This window comes from Clinocottus analis, unplaced genomic scaffold, assembly GCF_023055335.1.
Source record: "Clinocottus analis isolate CAN_PGR_092001 unplaced genomic scaffold, fCliAna1.0.p SCAF_1, whole genome shotgun sequence".
In the NCBI taxonomy this organism is placed as follows: domain Eukaryota; kingdom Metazoa; phylum Chordata; class Actinopteri; order Perciformes; family Cottidae; genus Clinocottus; species Clinocottus analis.
The window spans coordinates 15,606,287-15,628,662 of NW_027175820.1; the positions used below are offsets into that span (position 1 = coordinate 15,606,287).

The 22,376-nt window shown below is 39.6% G+C and overlaps 1 protein-coding gene across 5 annotated transcripts; it reads left to right on the top strand.

Moving 5' to 3' along the window:
• Nucleotides 1-28: 28 nt before the first annotated feature.
• cenpf (centromere protein F) lies at nt 29-19,627 on the top strand. Of its 5 annotated transcripts, XM_068591094.1 has the most exons (39): nt 94-129; nt 579-729; nt 1,127-1,298; nt 1,485-1,610; nt 1,821-1,891; nt 2,074-2,210; nt 2,473-2,564; nt 2,638-2,911; nt 3,104-3,306; nt 3,450-3,575; nt 3,667-3,795; nt 4,178-4,300; nt 4,462-4,597; nt 4,689-4,818; nt 4,991-5,270; nt 5,624-5,830; nt 6,079-6,287; nt 6,595-6,724; nt 7,115-7,393; nt 7,503-8,090; nt 8,260-8,433; nt 8,572-9,401; nt 9,515-9,729; nt 9,999-10,128; nt 10,212-10,350; nt 10,565-10,679; nt 11,020-11,273; nt 11,375-11,483; nt 11,713-11,918; nt 12,139-12,357; nt 12,894-13,037; nt 13,244-13,433; nt 13,519-13,616; nt 13,775-13,816; nt 14,031-15,149; nt 15,523-15,652; nt 16,028-16,723; nt 17,091-17,212; nt 18,714-19,627. In XM_068591094.1, the coding sequence occupies exons 3-39, from the start codon at nt 1,137-1,139 to the stop codon at nt 18,870-18,872; spliced, it is 8,493 nt and encodes a 2,830-aa protein (XP_068447195.1). In that variant the 5' UTR covers nt 94-129; nt 579-729; nt 1,127-1,136; the 3' UTR covers nt 18,873-19,627. The 5 variants fall into 5 exon arrangements, with proteins under 5 accessions (XP_068447149.1, XP_068447349.1, XP_068447441.1 ...); XM_068591048.1 differs by lacking the exon at nt 579-729 and having other exon boundaries at nt 29-129; XM_068591248.1 differs by lacking the exon at nt 579-729 and having other exon boundaries at nt 29-129; nt 11,023-11,273.
• The last annotated feature ends 2,749 nt before the right edge of the window (nt 19,628-22,376 follow it).

Sequence of the window (22,376 nt, forward strand, 5' to 3'; positions counted from 1 at the left end):
GCTGACGTCATATCGAATAGCCAATGAGCAGGGAGCTGAGGGATTTGCGGTTTGCTCCGGCTGAGTTTGAATTTTCAACGAGAAAATCCCAAACAGTTTGTGTGTGTGATACGAAGCATCGCGCCCAAAGTAAGTGTATCTATCCTGAATCTTTACGCTTGTAGCAACTCATTGAGTCTTAACGCTATCGCATGTCACTTCACAAAAAAAAACCCATTTCGTTTCCTCCAGTCGTTAATTGGTCGTCTTTTGCGTTAAATAAAAATTAACGTTTGCTGAAACCATGTTCAACGCAGCTAACGTTAACGCTAACAGACACAATTGACGCTAACGTAAAGTCAACGTTTACGCTTCTCTTCAAATTAAAGCTAAATTCAGTTATTCAATTATGAGATGTATGTTTATCTGGCGTTTACGTTACTGTACAAACGATAACTAAAGTCCAACTAACGCCAATATGGTAACAATAACGTTACGTGATGGATTCAGACATCAACCTAAACAGCAATATCAACACAATTACAAAATCTGCCTACTATTGTCGTGTATCAAGGGTCAGAGGACTTTTGTCTCAACAGGGTTTGGAGAAACCTGTTCATGCATTAATCATCAGTAGACCTAAGTTGACTACTGTAAAAAGTCAATCAGAAAGCTGCAGCTGATACAGAACACTTCAGCTCGAGTTCCCACTAAGACCAGGAAAGTGGATCACATCAATCCAGTTCCGAGGTTTCTGCACTGGCTTCCTGTCAAACAAAGAATTGAGTATAAAATCCTGCTGCTGGTTTAAAAAGCACTGAATGGTGTAGGGCCTAAATACATGAGTGATCTGCTGCTACCTTATGAACCACCCTGACCCCTCAGGTCCTCTGATTCTGGTCGACTTTCTGTTCCAACAGTCAGAACTAAACATGGAGAGGCAGCATTCAGTTTTTCTGCTCCACATATATGGAACAAGTTTCCTAAAAGCTGCAGATCTGCTGAACTTCATGTGCAGTGTTTAGTGTTGTAGCCTCTCTGGGATAAAACCATTTGTTGTCATATGGTAATACAGAAATCATCTGTGACAGTAATGTTACTAACTGATCTTCATATTATTGTAATTAATTAATATCTGGTTATTCAGGTTATAAACCATGAGCTGGGCGGTGGAGGAGTGGAAGGATGGACTTCCAGGGAAAGCCCTGCAGAAGATCCAGGAGATGGAGGTCCAGCTGGACAAACTGAAGAAGGACAGGAACCAGAAACAGTTTCAGCTGGATGCCTTAGAGGCTGCCCTGCAAAAACAGAAACAAAAGGTCAGTTTTTAATTGATAATTATCAAAATGATTAAACTGTATTGCGTCCTTTGGTGAAATTTATTTTGCATTGTCTTAACAGAAGTTGAAATTCTAATAGAAAATATACAGACACAGGAATGATCAATTTTAGTATTACTATTATAGATATCTGTTAAATAATTATCGATGTTTCTTTTTCTCCAGGCGGACAGTGAACGTACTGAGACCACTGCTTTGAAAAGAGAGAACCAGTCTTTAGTAGAGTCCTGTGACTCTGTGGAGAAAGCCCGTCAAAGGGTTGTCCATGATCTTGGAGTCAAAGAGCAGCAGGTCAGTTACTGATTTGAGAATGAAAGATCTTCTGCAGTTTAATGCTGTTTAGTTTGAAACTCATTCAATCAGTAGTACGGGACAGTTATCAGATTACTGATAATGAACAGCCAATATTCATATTTTACAGATGCAACAAAAAAAATGTTTTTAAGATCAGATGTTGAAAAAGGAAAATAAACCCTAACTAAATGATTTTCTTAATCCCAGGTGAGCTATCTTGATGGTCAGCTTAGCTCCTGTAGAAAGACCATAGAGCGACTGGAGCAGGAGCTGAAAAAGTAAGTTTGGTGTCTGTTGATGGATATTTTTTATGTGGGGAGAGGAGGAGAGTTACAATGTAGTGACTCAGACTTGGGCTTTGTCAAGTACTGAGTGAGTCATGATTAAAATTAATGGATATTATAAAGGTTTTGATCTGATGGAAAACACTGCATTCTTTGTTGTCTTTCCATCTGCTCAGGTACAAAAATGAACTGGATCGTTCGCAGTCTGCTGGCTCTTCCTCCTTGTCGTCGTCGTCCTCTGAGCTTCAGCCCTACTCTACCCCACAGAAAACTTTTTCTACCCCAGCTCCTGTCCCAGCCGATAGACAGCAGGGTACTTCTGTTTGTTTTTAACCTGTCTCAAGTTCCTGCTGCATGTATTATGTTATATTTTTCTTTAGATTTTTTTCTTCTACTTCTTTGGTCTCCAGAGTGCTTATCTGCGATGGTGATATCAATGCACATTTTAGATATATCGCTGCTTCTCATCTACTTGTGTATCTTTTGCTTATATTAAAAAAAAACAATATGTATCTGAGTGACTGGATGAGTTTGTCAGTTTGCCCTAACATGATTATTGTATCTGCGTTCCATAGATAATAGACTAGATGAGCTTCAGGAGAAATACAGACAGGAGGTAGAAGAAAGAAAAAGGCTTGAGACTGAACTCAAAGTCCTACAGGTCAAGGTAAGTTCATAACTTTATTATGTGGGTTTGTTTCTTTGTAATTGTTGACGTTAACTTAACTCTTCTCTTTTAGCTGTTGAATCAGTCCTCGGTCACTGTAAGCCACAAGGACATTGCTGCCCGCCAAGCTGGATCTTCCATATTCCCATGGCAACTGCAGGATCAGACCAACAGTCGCCAGTCTCAGGATGCAATGGAAACGCCTCTGAAGAGGCGGGGAACATCCCTTTGGAAATCCCATGAGGAGACTCCTATTAAAACCAGCCAGCGGATGAGCTCTTCCAGAGCAGTGCAGAGTCCCTGTGGGTCCTCTCAACAGATGGAGCAGCTGAAGACCATCAACCAAGGTGGACTGTTTCAGCATTTCTTTTGGAATTCATACCATATAAAGTGTTTGTTATCTTTCCTGTGAAATATTAGAAAGCCTTTTATTGTTTTGCTCATCTACTACCACTGAAAAATGTATTTAGATCCTTTTGAATGAAATGTCCTGATTATGTTCAGCCACAGCCCTTATATGTTTACTCTTTCTTCATCAGAGCTGCGTGGCCGTACGTCAGAGCTGGAAAAGAATCTGTCCACGCACGAAAAGGAAATTCATAACCAAGCCTCCAAGCTGCAGGAACTACAAACTCAACTGAACCAGGCCCGCAAAGAGCTGACTGAACGTGACAGAGACCTGGCCAAGGCCAGCCACGAGCTGAGTCAGGCCACAAATGGACAACAGCAAGTTGTGGCCAAAGTAGGTCTCCATGATAGTACATAAAGACTTTATTGATATGGGATGTATTGTTTTTGTTCTATTTCAGCTTGATTTCATAGTTAAAGAAAGCAAGATGGGTAAAAAGATTTGTAAATGGCAACTATTTTCCTTATTGTTCTTAGTGTACCTCAGTTGAGCAGAAACTAAAACAAGTCTCAGAGGAGATGAGCTGTCAGAGACACAATGCTGAGAGCTGCAAGCGAGCCCTGGAGCAGAAACTGAAGGACCAAGAGAGAGATAGTCAAAAGGTGCCATAACTTAGATACATAACTTTTTTTTTACCTTAATAGTTTGAGAATTGTAATCTAAAAAGGTTTGTCTCTGACTTATTTTATGTAGGAACTGGTCCAGCTGCAGACATCTCACCAGGCTTTGGATCAGCAGCTGAACCAGACCAGAACCAAGCTGACACAAGAGATTCAACAGTCTAAAAAAGACCACAACGTACTGCAGGCTGACATGGAGAAGGTAATGTTGTCATTAATATTATTCCTACCTTAATGATATTGTTACTGTTAACATAATATACACAGATTCAGATATGTTGTATGAAAGTTGTGAGAATAGTGCAATTCAGTTCAAGATGTAGTGGAATCATCTACTTCTGTTTCTGTGCAAGGCATGCCACCTGCCAGCAATGCTGAAAAAGCTGACTGTTATTTGCAGTTCACATTGGCTGATGGATGATGTAATGTAGAATATCAGGAGTAGCTCCAGCTTTTGCATCATCTGTCTGTGTAAGGGTTTGGGGCATTTGACATTTGTGTCACACGTCTCTCTTTCTGCTCTTGTGTATATACTTGTTCTCGCTTCTCATCTTAACTTTTTCTCTCCTTTTGCTTCTTTCCAGATGTGCTTCCAGAAGAGTCAGATAGAGAAGGAGGTAGAGGAGCAGAAACAGAAATTGCTGAGGTCAGAGCAGAGTCTCCAGGCCAGCCAGACCAAAGAGCAGGACCTCCGCAAAAAAATGGAGGTGGGTAACTTTGCTTTCAATATGCTGGTTACTGCCTTTTTGGCCTTGATACTGCAATTCCCATTCCAACTGATTAAAGAAAAAAATGTGTGTGTGTGTCCTTCCTATCTGTCAGCATATTTTGCTGCCATTCATGTTTGCATTTTTTGTATTCCCTCCAGGAGCTGCAGAAAGAGAAGAACACTGCGTCTGTCCAGCTGGACCAGAGTAGCCGGCGTCTGTGTCAGCTGGAGGAAGAGAAGAAGAGTGCAGACCAGAGTTTCAAACGCACCCATGGATTACTAGATGACATTAAAGGTAAAATAGTTGTAGGACTGGCAATGACAGCAGATTTATTTCAAGAATTGTCCTGATCTTTAATTTTTTTGGTATGGTATTTGCTCTTCAGCAAAATCAGAAGGACAGGCCGATGAGCTGAAGAGACTTAAGACTAAACTGGAGCATCAGACTCAGACTTCGTCCCGAGACCTGGAAAACTTGAAGAAGACATTTTCTGATGTAGAGGCCAAAAATGACAGGTAAGCAAAGATTTACTGTAGAAAAGAAGAAAGTTCAGTCACACTTTACAGTGACTCCAGTTGTGCCCACTGTCATTTAGCAATCGGAAAAAACTGTAAGTAAAAAAAGTGTAATGTACAATATGATATTTAACATGCTTTTCAATTATTGTCAATGTATTTATCACACCAGATGTCAGACTGAACTGCAGAAACAGAAGCAAGAGACAGAAAATCTGACCAACAGGTTGACTGTGAAAGAAAATGAGAGTCAAGAGCTGAAATCCAATCTCACTGCAAGTCAGAATGAGTGTATGAAACTGAAACAAGAACATCAAGCTCTTCTGGAATGGAAGCAAGAAAAGGATACCTTGATTAATGAAACTGAGGCGGTGCAAAAAGACCTCACTGACAAAATTGGCAACTTGGAGAACAGCCTCATCTCGCTGAATGAGGCTAATGATAACGTAAAGGTAACGTTGGAATATACTTCCAATATATTCACCTAAATTATGGATTAAGGAAACATTCATGAGCATGCATACTGGGCACTTGTTCTGTCATGTTTAGCACATATATGTGCATATTGGAAGAACCAGGTTTTTTTTAGTTGTGTAACTCAAAACCTATCTTTAGATTTAAAGTTTTATTTTAATTAAAAAATGATTTATTTATAATAACAATGTTAGAAAGCATAAATTGCACATAAAGTCTTTTAAGTCTATTTATCTTCAACTAGTGTTGCCAAGTGCATTGTAGGATGTGTTGTATTCTAATTATTGTCTTATAATTCTGTGGTCTGATCCCTTTCCACTTGCTATTGTAGAAGCAGCTCATGAGCGTAGAAGAAGACAAGGCCAGCATGTCTGCTCACATTGATTCCTTGAAGGGAGAACTCCTCAACAAGAGCACAGACTTGGAAGAGAGGGAGCATCAGTACAACGAGCTCCAGTCTACATTCTCCGAGGCCAGACAGAAGCACACCAAAGACTTGGAAAATGTTGCTGTGCAAGTGGCTCAACTTGGAGCACAGGTGATTTCTTTGTAAATGTTTTTAAATTTGTATTTTTTAAAGAAAGAAATTGACACAAAATGGCATCCCTAATTCCTATCTTTCAATGGAATTTTTCTGCAACCGTGACTTAAAATTTACTTTTTTTATTCAGAGTTTGGTCTTGGTTACGGCACCAATAACATTTTTAAATATGATTCGACCTTAAACAATTACAGAAATAGCCATTGATTAAACTTGCCCGTGTGCTTATTCTTTAATCTAAATAGGTCAAAAGTCTGGAGTTGCAGTTGCAAAAGGAAATCACTCGAGGAGAGGAGGCTGAGAGGACCATCACCGAGCTGCAGGGCGACCACCAGGCAGCCTGTGACCTTGCGCGCTCTAAAGACCAGCTCATCGAGTTGGGCCAAGCTGAGACCAGACAGCTAAGAGAGAGCCTCGCTCAAGCTACTGCACAGCAAGAAGAGCAAACTATCAGGTCGGAGTTGTATTTGTTGTTTAGTTAATATTTTTGAATGAACTCCTTTTCCAATACAACAGCCCTGTGATAAATCCAACCTTTTATAAACTTAATAAAGTTTAGTATTTTTTGAGACTGCGTCACTTTGCTACATGAGATTTTAAGGTTTCAGAGAATAATTTATAACTGCCACAATAAAATACTTTGGTATGCTTTGGTGTTTAGTGATATGAATACTGTGTCCCTATTGTTTCCTTGGGGAAACAATAACTTTAGCTTGCTTTTAACATGCAATTATCTGTCTTTGTTGTCTGAACTCGACCAGGTTGGCAGAAGAGAAGGCAGCCCTGCTGAAGCAGTGTGAGGAGAGTGTTTCAGCAAAGGTTGAAGAGAATGAGCACCTTAAGCTTCAGTTGAAGGAGACTAAGCAAGATCTGCTGCTCACCAGAAATCAGGTATGTTATTCTGTACTGCAACATATTTTTATATATGTAGCAGTCTTTTGTTTATACATTGTCATTTCTTTTAGTTGATTGAAATGTATGGGCATTTTTGGCTGACTTTAGTGATGTTGTAACAGATTATAATATATTGTAAAATACTAGATAATCTTTTGACCAATGTGTACATTATGGTCAGACTATCTTTGCTGTCACAAATGTCATTTTTACCACTCTTATATCTGGCACTGAAGCATTTTATGAATGAGTTTAAATTTTAGTAAGAGATTCAATCTATTCATCTGATTTTGTAATCTTACGCCCCATGCTTTTTCATTATGTTGAGTATTATTCCTTACTTTAGTCTGAACCAGTAAAAGCTATAGTTGTTCTAATTGTATTCAGGTCAGTTCAGCGGATCAGTTCCTGAAGGTCCAGAAGCAACTGGGAGCTGAGCTGCAGAAACAAATAAAGACAATGTCAGACAATGAAGAGGAACACAGAAAGCTGCATGATAAGAAATCAGAAGAGCTTAAACAGTTAGAGAATGAACTAACTGATCTGCAGAGCCACACAGAAGAGCAGGAGAAGCAGTTCAGAGAGGCTGAAGCTCAGATTTTGTGTCTGGAGAAACAAAAGGCTGAGCTGGAAAATGCAGTTCAAGAGACAAAGGAAGTGGCTGAGGTAATATATTGCACTAAAATATATTATATTTAATTTGTTTTACATAGTTTCTAATACTGTGTATCATGCTCTGTACTTGTATAATACAAAACTTCTATTTCTTATAAAGAACCTCCAGCAAGCTCACACTGAGAAGATCAACAACCTTCTGGAGCAGGTGGCTTCCTTGGAAGAGGAGGTAACGGCAAGCAAAGATGCAGCAGACAAGCTTCCAGTCTTGAAGAAGGAACTGGCTGTGGTCAACCAGTCCCATGCTGACCTTAACAAGCATCTAGAAGCGCTTGAGAGAAGTCATATCTCCACTATTGAAACCAAGTGCACTTTGGAGAACACCCTTGCTGAGAAAATCAATCTGATCTTTACATTGGAGAAAGAAATCAAAGAGCTCACAGAGACGATAAACAGCGACAAAGAGAGTCATGCGTTGAATGTTGAAAATTTCCTCAATAAAGAGAAGATCCTCAAAGAGAAACTTGAAGCCGCTAAGAAATCTGTGGCTGTTGCTAAAACAGAATCATGTTCTCGACGGGAGGAGATCAAGACAATGAAAGCAACTCTGTTGGCAGCGTCACACGGCTTGGAAGAGAGAGACAACACGATCAAGAGTCTGAAGGAGAAGCTGAATAAAGCAGAGGCAGAACAGGTCAAAACAGCAGATCTTCTGAAGGAGAAGATGGCTGCCATGAACAAAATCAAGGTTGGTTACTGATTAATTCTTGCTTATATGTCAACAATCTTATTACATATAGTGGAAAGGGTTCACAGTTATAGAAGTCTTGTCTGTAGTATTGTACCAAGTGGGTAGGTTGGAAGAGGTATTTCTAAAATTAAGTTTGAAGATTCATCGTGTTGTTCTTCTCATGAAGGTTCAGCTGGAGATGCTGCAAATGGACCTGGAGGACAATGAGACGGTCATGAACTCTTTTGACAGTCGGGTAGAGGAGCTAAAGGAAACCAAAGAGTCATTGGAGGCTCAGCTAGCTCACAACCAAACTCAGATGTTTGACATGGAGGCCAGGCTGGAGGACAGCAAAGCCCAGGTAGAACCCCTTTGTTACACAAAAGTCAATCAAAATCATTTGTGTATTTACTTTTCTAAACTTCATGTAGCAAATTGTCATCATCGTTACTAGCTACTAAAACATGATTGAATTTAATCTAAGCTTTCACCTTTTCAGGTATCTGTTTTGGAAACCCGGTTAGATGAGGTCCAGTCTCAGAACTCAGTGCTGGAGACACAGTATGTCACAGCTAAGGAGGAGCTGATGGAGAGGAGCTGTGAAATCACTCGTCTGGAAGATGAAGCTGTTGAACAGAAACAGCTGGAGGAGAATGTTGCTACTTTAGTGTCTAAACTCAGTCAGACCACAGAGGAAAATATCAAGTTGGAGACTACCCTCAGGCAGGCGATTGAGGACAGAGACCATAATCTTAACCAGCTGCAACAGGAGAAAAACAACATTGAGACTACTTTGGCACAGTTAAAAAATGAAAAAGAACAGGTAGAAACTGAGGCAATTCAAGTCAATGCAGAGAAGAAACAGCTGAAAGCCTGTTTAGACAAGCTGTCTGAGGAGAACAAACAACTGCAGACCAACATTCAGCAGTTGACTACAGAAAAGCAGAATATTGATCAAATGACTGTAGAGAAACTGGAAGCTGAATCGACCCTTAGACAAGTCGTGGAGAAGAAAGCCCTACTAGATATTACTCTCAATCTGATAAATGAGGAAAAGTTACAACTCGAGGCTAAACTAACTGAGCTAATCTCCGAGAAAACTATCGCTGTTACCAACTTGAATCTGGTAGTTGAGGAAAAGCTTCAGCTGGAGGGTAACTATGAAGAGCTGACTGAAGAAAACATCAAACTGCATTCCAGTGTGAATCAAGTAACTGAAGAAAAGCTGCAGTTACAAGAAATAATAGAAAGGCACGAAGAAGAGGTAGCTTCACTTAAAGAGCGGCTCGATCTAACAGACAAGAGGACGGAGGAAGAGAACAGAGACAGGTACCGTACATATTTAGTTTTTATGAATCACTATAGATGATATTTTCAGTATCTTTAACTTGTAATATTAGCTAGAATTATAATAGCATTACGCTTATGTTGACATTTAACAGAATCCAACAGTTTGAGGCGGAGCAGGCAGAACTGCATCAGGAGTTGGCGGGCTTACAGAACGAGCTGACTGTGTTCAAACAGCAGTACGACTCGCTACTGGAGCAGGTGGGCCAACAACACAGCCTCATACAGCAGCTCTCAGAATCGCAAGGAACCCAGAAGGACCGAGGAGAGAAGGTCCACCACATGGAGACTGAGGAGACGGATATTGATGGTAAGTTTAACGAAGATTACAGTTTTTTTTAATTTTTTTATCTAACACTACGGGCTGGCTGGCAAAAATGTCAGATTGTGTCGCATCACTTCCAATTATTTTGTCATTAAAATCAAACCAGGTGAAGAAGTAAAGGTTTTTTAATTTTTTTAAACCTTTTCCCAAACCATCTATTGAATTAATTGATTGATCGACCAGCTTTGATATAATAGAAAATAAATAAATAAATGTAAATATTTAAAATGACGTCAATGCAACATTTTTTCCAGCAGGACACACCGACGTAGAGCCAACACTTAATACAAGCGTCAATGCGGAGTCCGTTGCAGTACAGGAACAGCTGACCCCAATGGTAGCTGAACTGGGTGAACTTTCCCACCAGTCTGACGAAGCATTCAGGTATAATGAGTTTTTATAATATGCACAAACGTGTTTTTGTATGTTTTTATGTTATACATTTAAATATCCCGCAACCCTGGCAGTGAGACGGAGCTGGTGTTTAAAGAGGACATCAATGAACAGGAGATGGTCCAACAACTTGACGAGGAAAGGGAGGCATGTACAGCCGCTACGACGGGTAACGAGGAGCCGCATCAACAACAACAACCCCCTTTAGATCAGGTAGAACAATATTACCATCTATTTCTCCTTCAAACCTAATGCTTACATTGATTTAAATTTGGGATACTTCACTTATTGATTTTATTATTTATGTAACCAGGAACCTTGACCAATATTTCTCTCCTCGAAAGGCATGTTTTGCTTTGAGCATTTTGTTCCTGGTAAATTTGAGTTTTGATGAAGACAGAGTGGATTTTGTCTTCTTTTTTTGCAGTTTCCTGAAAACAGCAGTAGTCCTAGAGATGTCCTTAAAAGTAATCCTGAAATAGTCAATATTTCTCTACCATCTTCCTCTGTTGGTGAGACCAGACAATTAGAAGAATCCTCTGGTGAGTAATTCAATGGTGCTCGTGACTGCAGTTTCAATCGTTGAAAGTGACTTTTCAACTGCAATGATTATACCTGTGTCCCTTAAATTGTATTTTATATATCGTTGTTGTATTTGTTTTTGTTGCTATATGGACTCACCAGTCTGAAATAAAAGGAATATATATGGGTTGTATAATTTGCTTTAAAAACTTAAGCGGTACAGATACAGGCTACTGCTGAGGACAATATAAACATCTCACCATCTTCAAATTAGTTAGAATTGACATTAGATGCCGAGTATGGGTTTTTAAGCAGCTCACTTTAGTAGAATAACTTTTTTATGTTCAATCTGTCTGTCAGCAGCAGACTCGTTGCAGGTACAAGATGACCTCAACCACTTCACGGAAATGATCACTAAACAAGAACTCCAGACCTTACGCTCGGAGTTTGAGCTGCTGAGTTCCGACCTCGCACTGAGAATGGAGTTGACTTCTGAACTGAAAGTCCAAGTTCAAAATTTGGAAAAGAAAGTTCATGCAGCAGAGGAAAAGGCACAGGGTTCAGCAAATAAGCTAAAAATCGCTTTGGAGGAGAAGAAAGTTGTTGCTGATCAGGTAGTGGAAAGAAATTGTAGAATACCACCTAAACAATGCATTAAATTGTTACACTAATGCTTTAGTTTAACTGACACTAATATTGCATAATTCAATTTTAGACAACTCGACTATCAGAGGAAAGGGAGACATTAAGTCTGCAACTCCAAACCGCTAAATTCCAGCTGGATGATGTTATGGAGATGCTGGAAGGACTGGAAATGGCCAAAGGTAAATATTGCCCAATTTTACTGCCTATAAGGGCCACGGAAGCTTATTTTGACTGATTTTAAACCTTAGTTGAAGTATGCGTCTGCGAACGCCTACAAATAAAATACAAGTTTATTTTTTAACCGCAGCGTAAATGTCATGGCACCTTATAAATGAATGTGCAGGTTTGAAGATATGTGCTATGTTATTGCATGTTGGTTTATCATAGATATTTTCTTTGATTCTGTAGGCGGATGGGACGAGAAATTCCTTCAGCAGGAGAGTGAGCTGAGGAGAGTTCGCTCTGAGAAAGCCAACCTGGAGCAGCACATCCTGGGCATGGAGTCTGAGTTGGAGACTTTACAGGGTGAGAAGAACAAACTGGTGGATGAGCTGGAGATCCGGAGAAAGACTTGTTCGAGCATGGAGCAGCAGATGCAAATAATTATGAATGAGGTGAGGACTTTTCGAGAACTAAAAGTTCAAAATACTCGATATGAGAGCAAAATGAATGTGCATGGATCAGGGATTTATCAATTACATTAATATAGGCTCCATCATTTGTTTTCCCCTGTCCAAAAACTTGACAACAGCAATAACTCATTGAAAATTTGGTGTTTTTTTAGGCTCATTAATTAGTGTACCATAACTATTCTCAATCATTCTATTTCACCAGACAACCCAGCTGAGGTCTGAACTTGTGTCATGTACTGAGGAGCGAGATGACCTGGAACAGTCTTTGGGCCAGTGGAGAGAGAAAGTTCACAGTCTTGAGAAGACCAACTGTGACACCAGAAACCTGATCTCCATCCTAGAAGATGACATTCGAGCAGACAGGAAGGAGTATGAAGCTCTGCAAAGCAGCATGGAGAAACTGCAGACAGAGAGGCAACAGGTACGTATGTGTAACATTCAAGGGTCTCGGACTTGTGCACAGTTCCATAAGGTCAACTAATGTGAAACAGGGCAAAATAGGCTTTTAATTAATGAATTAATTAATTAATTAAAAATAATTAATTTAATAGTCTTGGAGGCACAGTCCTCCATTTAGATTTTTTGTTTTTAATTTAGAACATGGCAACATGGATGGATAGAAGCAGAAATGCCTCTAAATGGCTAGAATAAGTTTATACAAGACCTTATTCATCAATTTAAGTTGTAAATAGTTCAGACTGTGGCATTTTCTGCACATTCTCATTTTTATCCTAATTGTAACTACAGCTAAAGAAATGTAAATAGCAAAAAGGAAAAAAATATTAATTTAACATTGTTTCTGGTGGGGTCCGAATCTGAATAATTTATTGCCATGTACGTTGCACATACAAGGAATTTGACGAAGTTGAAGGTGCATAACAAACATAGTGCATAGAAGAAGATCTTGTCATGTGGTCAGGTATGTTAACGCCCTCCTTTTCTTCTCATTCTCAACAGCTTCTGGAACAGATCAAAGCACTTGAACAGGTAATGTCCCAACATAGTGGAGAACGACACAAGCTTATCAGCCAGCTGGACCAGATCGCAATAGACCACACCTCGGCCAATCAAAATACCGAGTCCATGGTTGGCAAGATACAGGTGAGGGGGTTACAACTTATTGAGATAGGGTTTTCTCTGAGACCTTGTTTTTACAAAACTTTTCCTTTTTTAAGGGGAGAGTTAAGAGTGTGTTTTTTAAAGAGAATTTAAAGTTAGCACTCTTTTTGTAAAGAGTGCTTGGACCAATGAACTCAAAAATGTTTCAGATGCACTTTCGTTTCTGATCCTCCTCCTTTCTCCTCAAGGCTTTAGAGGGAGAAGTTTGCCGTCTTTCCCAGTCTCTGGAGTCTTCTCTACTTGAAAAAGGAGAGATTGCCTCTCGTCTGAACTCAACACAAGATGAGGTCCGGCAGATGAGGACCGGTATTGAAAAGCTCCAAGTCCGCATAGAGTCAGACGAGCGAAAGAAAAAGAAGATGGGAGAGCTCCTCAAAGGTGGCTCTTAACATCCTCTGAAATTATTTACCCTCTTGAGTTTGGTGAGTTATTTTCAGTCTAATTGTGACTCTACCTTTTTTAGCTGCCCACAGGAAGTCTGACTCACTGCAAGATCGCATTAATGTTCTCGAGCGAGAGAAGGAAGATGAAGAGCAAAGTCTAGAAGAAGCTGTGTTACAGGTATTCTGTATTCTATAAACATTCATTTGTCTGACAAAAATAAGCACTTAAATTTATTTGACCATTGATTGGATAAAATTCCCATTTGAGGGTGTTCTATAAAAGGTCAGCATCTGCTCAGTTTAAAATAATACAAATGTTTTATGCTCTTTACACAGGCCGAGTCAGACAAAGCTGATCTGGAGGAGGAAAAGAGAAAGGTACCTTCACATTTATGTTTTGCTATCTGATGCCAGTTGCTATGTATATGTGATGTAATAGTAAAATATTTGTTTTTGTAAACCATGGAATATAATATTTAGATTTTTTCCCCTTTCTCTGCTCTTTTCCTCTCTCTACTTCTCATCCACCGTGTCTCATTTCACAAACTTAGCTGCTGTCTTTCTTTAACTGTCACCACCTTCTGACCCTCAGGTGGAGGAGGAGAAGACGGAGCTCGGCGAGAAACTATTGGAGCTCTCTGCCAAGCTGGAAAACCTTAGATCTGAAAAAGAACACATGGAGAGAGAGCTGGAAACAAAAAACGGAGAGATAGAAGAACTGAAAGCCGTTAAGGAGGAGCTGGAGAGGGGGTTGGAGAAGGCTGAGGTGGATAGAAGAGAGGAAGACGAAAGACAGAAATGCAGGGTAGAAGAGCTGAAGAAAGGAATGAAGGAGGAAGCAGAAAGGCTAAACCATCAAATGGTTGACCTCCAGGCACAGTTATTGGCCTCTCAGCAGAGAGCGATCTCGATTGAACAAAAGAGTGCAGAAACAGAAGGCGAGAAAGCGAAAATGCAGTCTCTGCTGGTAAAGATGGAGGAAGAAAAAACATCTCTGCAATCTTCTCTGGACGAGTGCGAGAGAGAAGGAGAGAGGCTCCACTCTCAGGGAGAGGAGTGGGAGAAGGAGAGAAATACCCTGAGGACCAGTATTGTGGCTTTGGAAGAAGAAATTAAGAAGCTTGAAACACTTATCAAAGCTAAAAACGATGCCAGAGAAACGTTGGAGAGGGAGGCCTCAGTAAAACACATCTCTTCTATCACGGTGGAAAAAGAACAGATAGAAGAAAATAGAAGGCTGGCAGAGGAGAAAGAGAAACTGCACTTAACCTTGTTTTCAGTAGAACAAGAAAGAGATAATATGCATTGCACTCTTGCATCTGTTGAGGAAGAGAAAGAGAGACTGAAGCAAGAGAGGAAGATGTTAGCTGACGAGAAGGAGGCGCTTCAGTCTAGTCTTTTCTTGATAGAAAATGAAAAATGTACCATGCAAACAACTCTTTCTTCATTAAAGGAAGCAAAGAAAAGAATAGGGGAGCAGAAACTGATGTTAGAAGCTGAAAAACAAGACTTGCAGTCTTCCCTTTCTTTGATTGAAGTGGAGAAAAACAACCTAGCTTCAGCTCTTTCTTTACTGGAACAAGAGAAGCAACAAGCAGAAAAGGAGAAAGAGAAACTTACTGAAGCACAAGAGACTCTTCAGTTGACAGTTACCTCTATAGAGAAGGAGTTGGAAGCATCCAAACTGTCTGCTGCACAGCTCAGTGAGCAGGTAAATAGACATGTGTAGATCTGTTAAAGTCTGAAACGTTTACACATGCACTCTGAAATGTAATTTCACCCTGTAACTTTGAAAAATAACAATCGGCTTACTTTTACTGGTTTGCGTCGCCTTTAATCCCATGATAAAGTTCCAATGATTCTGAATCTCAGTGCAGCAGTTTTCACAAAAACTACACTGACATTCTGTAAAGCAGGAGTTGTGAGGTCTACAATAAAACGTGCCAACATTCGGCATCTACCACAAAAAGTTGTACATTTTCAAAATACCTTACATTTGAGACATATGCTGTAAGTGGTTATGGTATCTTGATTTATGTTCTTTCCTCTTGACTAAATCATAACTGTCTGTCCTCTTACTTAAGGTGTCAAAGCTAACATCTCAAGTCGCTCGTCTGTCTAAAGAGAGGGACTCTTCTCTGAGCAAGATGAGTCTTTGGATGAAGACCTGCAAACAGCTGGAGCAGGAGAAGCAAGAGATGTTAAACCGCTCAGGTGTGGTATTATATATATATTTTAAATTGATCTCGAGGTAATCGGGACAGACGAGAAGTCTCAATCTGGATACAGACATCAGTTTGCATTTTTTAATTAATCTAAGATCTGACTAATTACAGACAAAGGCCAATATAATGAAAAGCATACACCATCATGTGAAACAAGATGGCTATGATAGCCGTGTCAGACATTTCAGTAGTTTATTTTTTTTTTATACCTTTCAAATCATTTTGGTAAACTAGAGAAATTTAGGTCTGTGTTGTAAACAGTCAGATTGAATAATTTTACTTCAATTTGGCCCTAAAACATGGAAACTAAATCCCTAGACGGTGCAGCTGAGTAATTCTATTCATGTAATTATTTTGGTTACAGATGATGGAAAGAGCAGTGAGGAGGTGCAGACTGAGGGAAACCAGCTGAAGATGGAGGCCGAGAAGAGAAAGAAGGAAATGGAAGAGCTAAACACTGCCTTGCAGCAGAAGAGTGTGGAAGCAGAAGAAAAAACTAAGGAGGTGGAAGAACTTGAGGCTTCCCTCGATGGAAGGAAGAAGGAGTTGGACGAGAGAAACTCAGAGCTGGCGGTGATGAAGAGTGAGTTGGATGACTTGAATAAACTCCTGGAGGAGAAAAGCAGTGAGGCAGATGAGAGCATCGACAAATACTGTGGTCTGATGGTTAAAGTCCACAAACTGGAAGAAACTAATGATGCACTGACAACCCGGCTGGAGCAGCTCACTGCTGTCCACCGTGTTAACGAAGCTAAAGTCCCCTCCAGCAGCACTGACGGTACACACCGGCGGCGGTCAGGAAGAAAGTCTTCCTCCAAACACCAGGAAGAACTGGATAAGAACACTGAAAACATGGCTCCTTCAACACCTCAGAGGTCTCCTCAGGGTTCATCTTCAGTGAAAAGAGGTCACCGTGACATCAGTAATAAAGCCGGTGCGCAGGAGGCCCTGCACAACCTGACAAAGAAGATCAAAGCCAACGCAGTGACTACACCCAAACCAAGAACTGAACATGAAGATGAGTTCAAACCAGAGGGACTTCCTGAGCTGGTGCAGAGAGGTACATTTTGGCTGGTGATCAAACATAGACACAACTGTAGTTCGCCAGTTTTCTGTGCCGGTGTATTATAATGTGAGTCCTAGTTTTATCAATCTGGTCTCGTGCTAGTGGGATGGAGTGTAATTAGCGTCATAGATGGAGAGAATTTAGCGTCTACAGGTAATAAGCACCAGTAAGATGCTCTGCTCTAATTTGTATTGGTTTGAAACGCTGTTTAACACTTGAACCTCCAGCTGTTGGTTCTTAGATTTCTGCTGCTCTTTAGGAACTTAAGACACACTTAAGTGTGTGTAACATTAACTGTATTATTACTTTCATTCTCTGTGGTGCAAAAAATAAAATGAAGTCAATATTTGTACTCTGATAGGTTTTGCTGACATTCCTATGGGGGAAGCCAGTCCATTCATCATGAGGAGAACCACAGTGAAGCGCTGCAGTCCTCGAATAGCTGCCAGACAGACTGCTCACACATCTGTATCTGACGGCAAGGTGAGCAGCAGCAACCTGTGGCATCTATCCCCAACAGCCAGCAGCACAAAATTAACTTGCTTGTCATATGCATGTCATTAATGACACAGCCTTTAAAACAGTGAATCACATCGCTGCATTATTGCATTATACAATATGATCAATACTATAAGCACCGCCGTATATAGCACAGTATTGTCAAATCAAACTTTATTTGTATTGCACATTGAAAAGAAACCTTAGTTGATCAAATTATGAACAACAGAGTTAAATGCTTAATGAAGAGGACAGAGCTGAATAGAGCTCAACGTGACTTTGTGACTCTCAAAGAGGATCTTCCTGACTGCACCACATTCTTTCTGTTCAGTCAGCTGGACCGGTCAAAAGAAGAAGAAGAAAAAATGTTTTCTCTCGATTTAGCATATGTTTATCATTGATGTTGTAATTAACATATGTCTGAGTGTATGCCGTCCAATGGGTTTACTGTATATATAAGTATGTAATTCATCACAGCTGTAAGGTGCTAGAAAAGCTTGCCATTTTTTGAAAAGTGCTCAAACAAAATATCCAGGCAATATCACAATTAAGGAAGTGATGTCTTTACTTTATGCTCTTTAGAAATATGGACATAGTATCTTTGAGGTTACCTCTTGGTATCTGATTAAACCAGACTCCTCAATTTTCAGTCAGTCCAGGTCATCTGAAGTAAACCAGCGGTAAATTAAAGGTCTCAAGTCAGAGAGGTCAAGAGGTAAACATGTCGTCAATTTACTTTGACTGACCTGCTGTATGACATTGTGTCTTAATATCTGCATGTCTCCTGTACCATTCATAATTCTACATATACTGCTGGGGACCCAAGAACATACATTTTCAAATATTGTGCAATTTGGACCTGAGACACGTTCAATATTCATATTTTGAATAAACAAGCAAACAATGTTCTGTGCATCAGCAGGGGGCGGGGCTTCAGGGCTCTGCAGGCTGAGTCGAGCATGTCGGCTGCAGTGGACCTTTGCAGGCTGCGGCTCATTCTGACAGCAGTTTAATTTTGCTGCTGTATATTAGATATATTCAACTTTCTTCCCTTCCCTAATCAATGGGCAGGAATGTGGAAAACACTGCCATTTATTCATCACTCATTATTTTTGTTGTAACAACTTGGAACCTTCCTGCCAGTAAAACATCAATGGTTATGTAGCAAAGCAAACAAGTGTATTTTAAACAGTGTTTAAAATACAGTGTTTAAAGTACACCTGTAAACCAGACTTTATGTCACTGGTGTTTCTGAATAGCTGCGACTTGGGTGTGTGACACAACCACGATGTATTGCTCAAGGCCTGCGGTAGCGCAGTGTGAAATTGTCTATGAGTGGTTCTCATTCTGTCCTTTCTGAACAGACACATTTCCATGGGAAACTCACAAGTGTGTTTTTAATTCACAAAATATTTTCTCTTTGTTGTATTTTTCTCATTGACTCCCTTAATCTTGTCATCTGTCTCGTTTTACTTTTCATTCACAGACTTTGGGGTTCTCACCTCTCCGGAGTCCTTCTGCAGAGAGCTCCAACAGGAAGTGTGTCTCCCCAATTGAGGAGGATGAACTTACGGATCATGCTCTGAATTTACACAACACACCGAAGCAACAAGAGAGACAAGAAGACAACTGTCATGTCCAGTAGATTGATCTCCACACGCACGCAGCCTCGCATTGATTTCTTTGTTCATTTCTAATATACACATGCACACTGGATAAACAAAATAATAATTTTTTGGGGGGGAACATTTATCTTACAAGTAAACACTTAAACTTAGGAGGTTGTGTGTGTGTGCGTGCGCCTTTTTACTTTTTTTTCTTTCTTTAAAGTCATGAAAAATACAATAAATCATTAACCAAAGTAAGATGATGTGGCAGGTGGAAAATGAGTGAGTTACTCTCCAAATTCCAATATTCTTCAAAGCACTATTTTTTTTTTTTGCTATATTTTTAAACAAAACTGTCTTTTGCTGTTTTAGAATAAATACAACCCTGATTGTTTTGTGATGCTTCACAATGTAAACGAGCCACTTTTGTTCCTCTTTCTTCATGACTTTACTTTGGTAAGTTTCTTTACTGACTTACTGGTTGTACTTTGTTTTCCTTTTGTACTTTTCTTGTCTGAGAATAAGAGATGTTATACAGCAGCTATGCATCCTCCATCTATCAGTCCTTGAACATACGAGCTAATGGCAGCTAAGATTTTGTAGTTTTTGCTATCTTCTAAATATTTGTATAGTTGAAGTCATGAAAAAGTTCCTAACTTTGTGATTTCTTTCTAATGTTTGCAGAATATATTGAATACAGATTTGTATTTCCTGTCGCAAGTGTAGTTAAATGTTATTGATCATTGTAAATAGTTAATTGCCTTTTTTATACTAAACCATAACTGCATCATAATGTTTGTGGTCTCTTTATTGTATACACATGGGAGTCTGCCATACAAGTACACTATAAATTATGCTACCACAAGGTGGAGAACCTGAGCCATATGAAAGATGTTTGACTCTGGACTGCAGCGCTATGACACCTCAGGCTTTGCTGTGAACTGATTTATCAGTCAACTTATAATCTTCCAGTCCACCTTTACAGACTCCATGTCCTGCGGGACATTGGGCCGCCATGACCTCCTTCCAGTACACCTTACATCTGGTTGACTTAATGGTGTTGAGGATACACCATCAGCTCTCAGCCTTTTTAATAATGCAGTTCCTCCTGCAAACATCAAATTAATAGGATTTGCTCAAAAATGACACAAACAGAAAAACAATTACACATAGCTGAACATAAATATATTAAATATAATCCTGGCATAACTTCTAGTAGATCCATGTGTTTACTCAATGCACAGAACTTACAGGATCTACATTTATAATTCATATTGACATTTTTAAAGATCTACACACAAAAAGCGATATAAACTCTTCTTTCAGAGATTTGTCTTTTTACAGCACATCAGCATGCCACACTTATAACCTTAAGTGTCCTTCATGCTGACTGTGACTCACGAGAGCTGTAGCTAATGTGAAATGCCGGAAATGATGGATTTCTCTGGGTGAACTCTTAATGTTGTGTCTGAGGAACACTAAACTTTGGATCAATAAAATTGATCTTCTCCTCTGGTGCGTACATATTAGCATTTTAGGTATTGATGAGTGCTGACCTTTTGACCTCTTGTTCTTCTGAGGGCATGTTAGAACACATTAAGATGGGACATGATAGACGTTCATCAGTTTCCTCTTGGAGCATCACTGAGGTTTTTACACACCTGGTTTATTCCTTCCCTCTCATGCATTCCCTTCTCTTTACTGCCCGACGATGGGTAAAGGGGTACCAGGGCATGCTGGGTTATGGGAACGGAGAAGAGACCACACAGTCACACACCTCAGAGCGGATACTGTCCTGCTCTGATGTCTCTGGCTGGAGCTCTTAGCGGAAGCTGCAGTGCCAGAACCAACTCTGGACGAGGACACGGGAAATGAGGAGATGGGTCTGCTGAGCTATGTTATCACTGGCACTCAGACTGGAGAGTGTGTGTTTGTGTATGCATGTGTGTGTGTGTGTGTCTGTCTTTAAAACTGACAGACTGACTGACCGTCGATCCCCCTGCTGTATGCATGATTTGTCCCATTCTTCACTAGGCAACACTGTGTAAGCAGCAGTTCTGAAAGCCAGAGGGAGTCACCGACAGGAAGTGTTGACCAGTTTGTATGAACAGGACAGAGGGGAAAAGCGTTGAACTAATGGTAGTGCATTAAAATTACTTTAAAAAATGTAATCTACAAATTATGGACGTAGCAACGCACCACATGGGTACCACTTTCAAGTAGAGTTTAATAAAGAGCTTATGAGCTGCTGTCATTTGCTTTATCCATAGTTAATAAACTAATGAGGCTTAGATAAATTAATCAATCACTGTTTAACCAGCAATGATATATTATCAATGGTTAACTAATTTATAAAGCATTAGTAAAATATGTCCCATTTTACTCTCAACGGCCTTGATTTTCACTGCAATATAGAAGCACTGCACCTTTATGGAAACAGCACAACCATGGCTAGAAGCCAAGATAACAAAAACATCTTTGTGCAATATAACACATGCACCATATGAGTCATGAAATGTAATCACAAGTTGAATTGTTTTGATAATTTATTTTACGAAAATTGGAAAACAATGAAATATATATATTCAAGATTTCTCCAAGTGCTCTCAATTGTTGGGGCAAGACACCTTTAGAATCAAACCAACATAAAAGCCTATGTATATATATTCATACTTTATTGTTTTTTCTTATTCTTCTGTTGTAGTCTTTCATCAACCTCTGGCAAAATGTCCTTCAGTACAAAATGTATATTATATTATATATAAATATATTCCTTTATTAGTCCTGCAGTGGGGAAATTGCATTAATAACGTTTTGTTATCTTAAACAGAGAAAATACAAAGTTTAGCATTCATTCAGACTGCATGTATTATCGAGGCTAACTGCAACAAGCTACTGCTTTTTACTTTTTACCCTTCAGACATGTTTTAAAATAGTCATGGATATATGTTTGTTGTTGCTGAGAGTCACAGTAGAATTATATGTACATATGAAGCTACAACCAGCAGCTAGTTAGCTTAGCATAAAGTCTTGAAACAGGAGAAAACAGCTAGCCAGGCTCCATCCGAAGTTAAACAACCAGCAACACTAAAGCTCACTATCATGTTATATCTCATTTGTTTGTTCAGAACAAATTTGTATAAAAACAAGAATCAATTTAGGATTTTCGGTTTTCTGTGAGCCAGCTTTGCTGGCCTGATGGGTTCTTTCTACAGAGAAAATATATTGGTGAAATGAGCCGGTGTACTGTATCTGTGTGCTGTTGATTCTAGTGTGTACTTCCTGCTTTGATAACTTTATCTCATGCATCATAAGCCTTGCCACTACTGGCCAGTCACACTCATCAGACCACTCTATCACCCAGGAAGTTTAAACTATAATTTAAACTTCCTGAGTGGTTCGGATTATTGTGCTTCCAAATCTTTATAAAGTCTTACAAAGCAGAGTTATGTCGGCAGTGGTGGGAATGAGTTGGTCATTGCATTAAGTCAAACTTTAAGACCCCTGAAAACTAGATCAGATTTTATAGAATATTTCTCTTT

Bases quoted from the DNA above. Each gene is read 5' to 3' on its own strand.
- cenpf (XM_068591048.1), top strand. From the start codon at position 1,137: ATGAGCTGGGCGGTGGAGGAGTGGAAGGATGGACTTCCAGGGAAAGCC. The intron at 4,301-4,461 runs GTGGGTAACTTT...TATTCCCTCCAG, and splicing joins ACCTCCGCAAAAAAATGGAG to GAGCTGCAGAAAGAGAAGAA. The intron at 13,038-13,243 runs GTGAGGGGGTTA...TTTCTCCTCAAG, and splicing joins CCATGGTTGGCAAGATACAG to GCTTTAGAGGGAGAAGTTTG.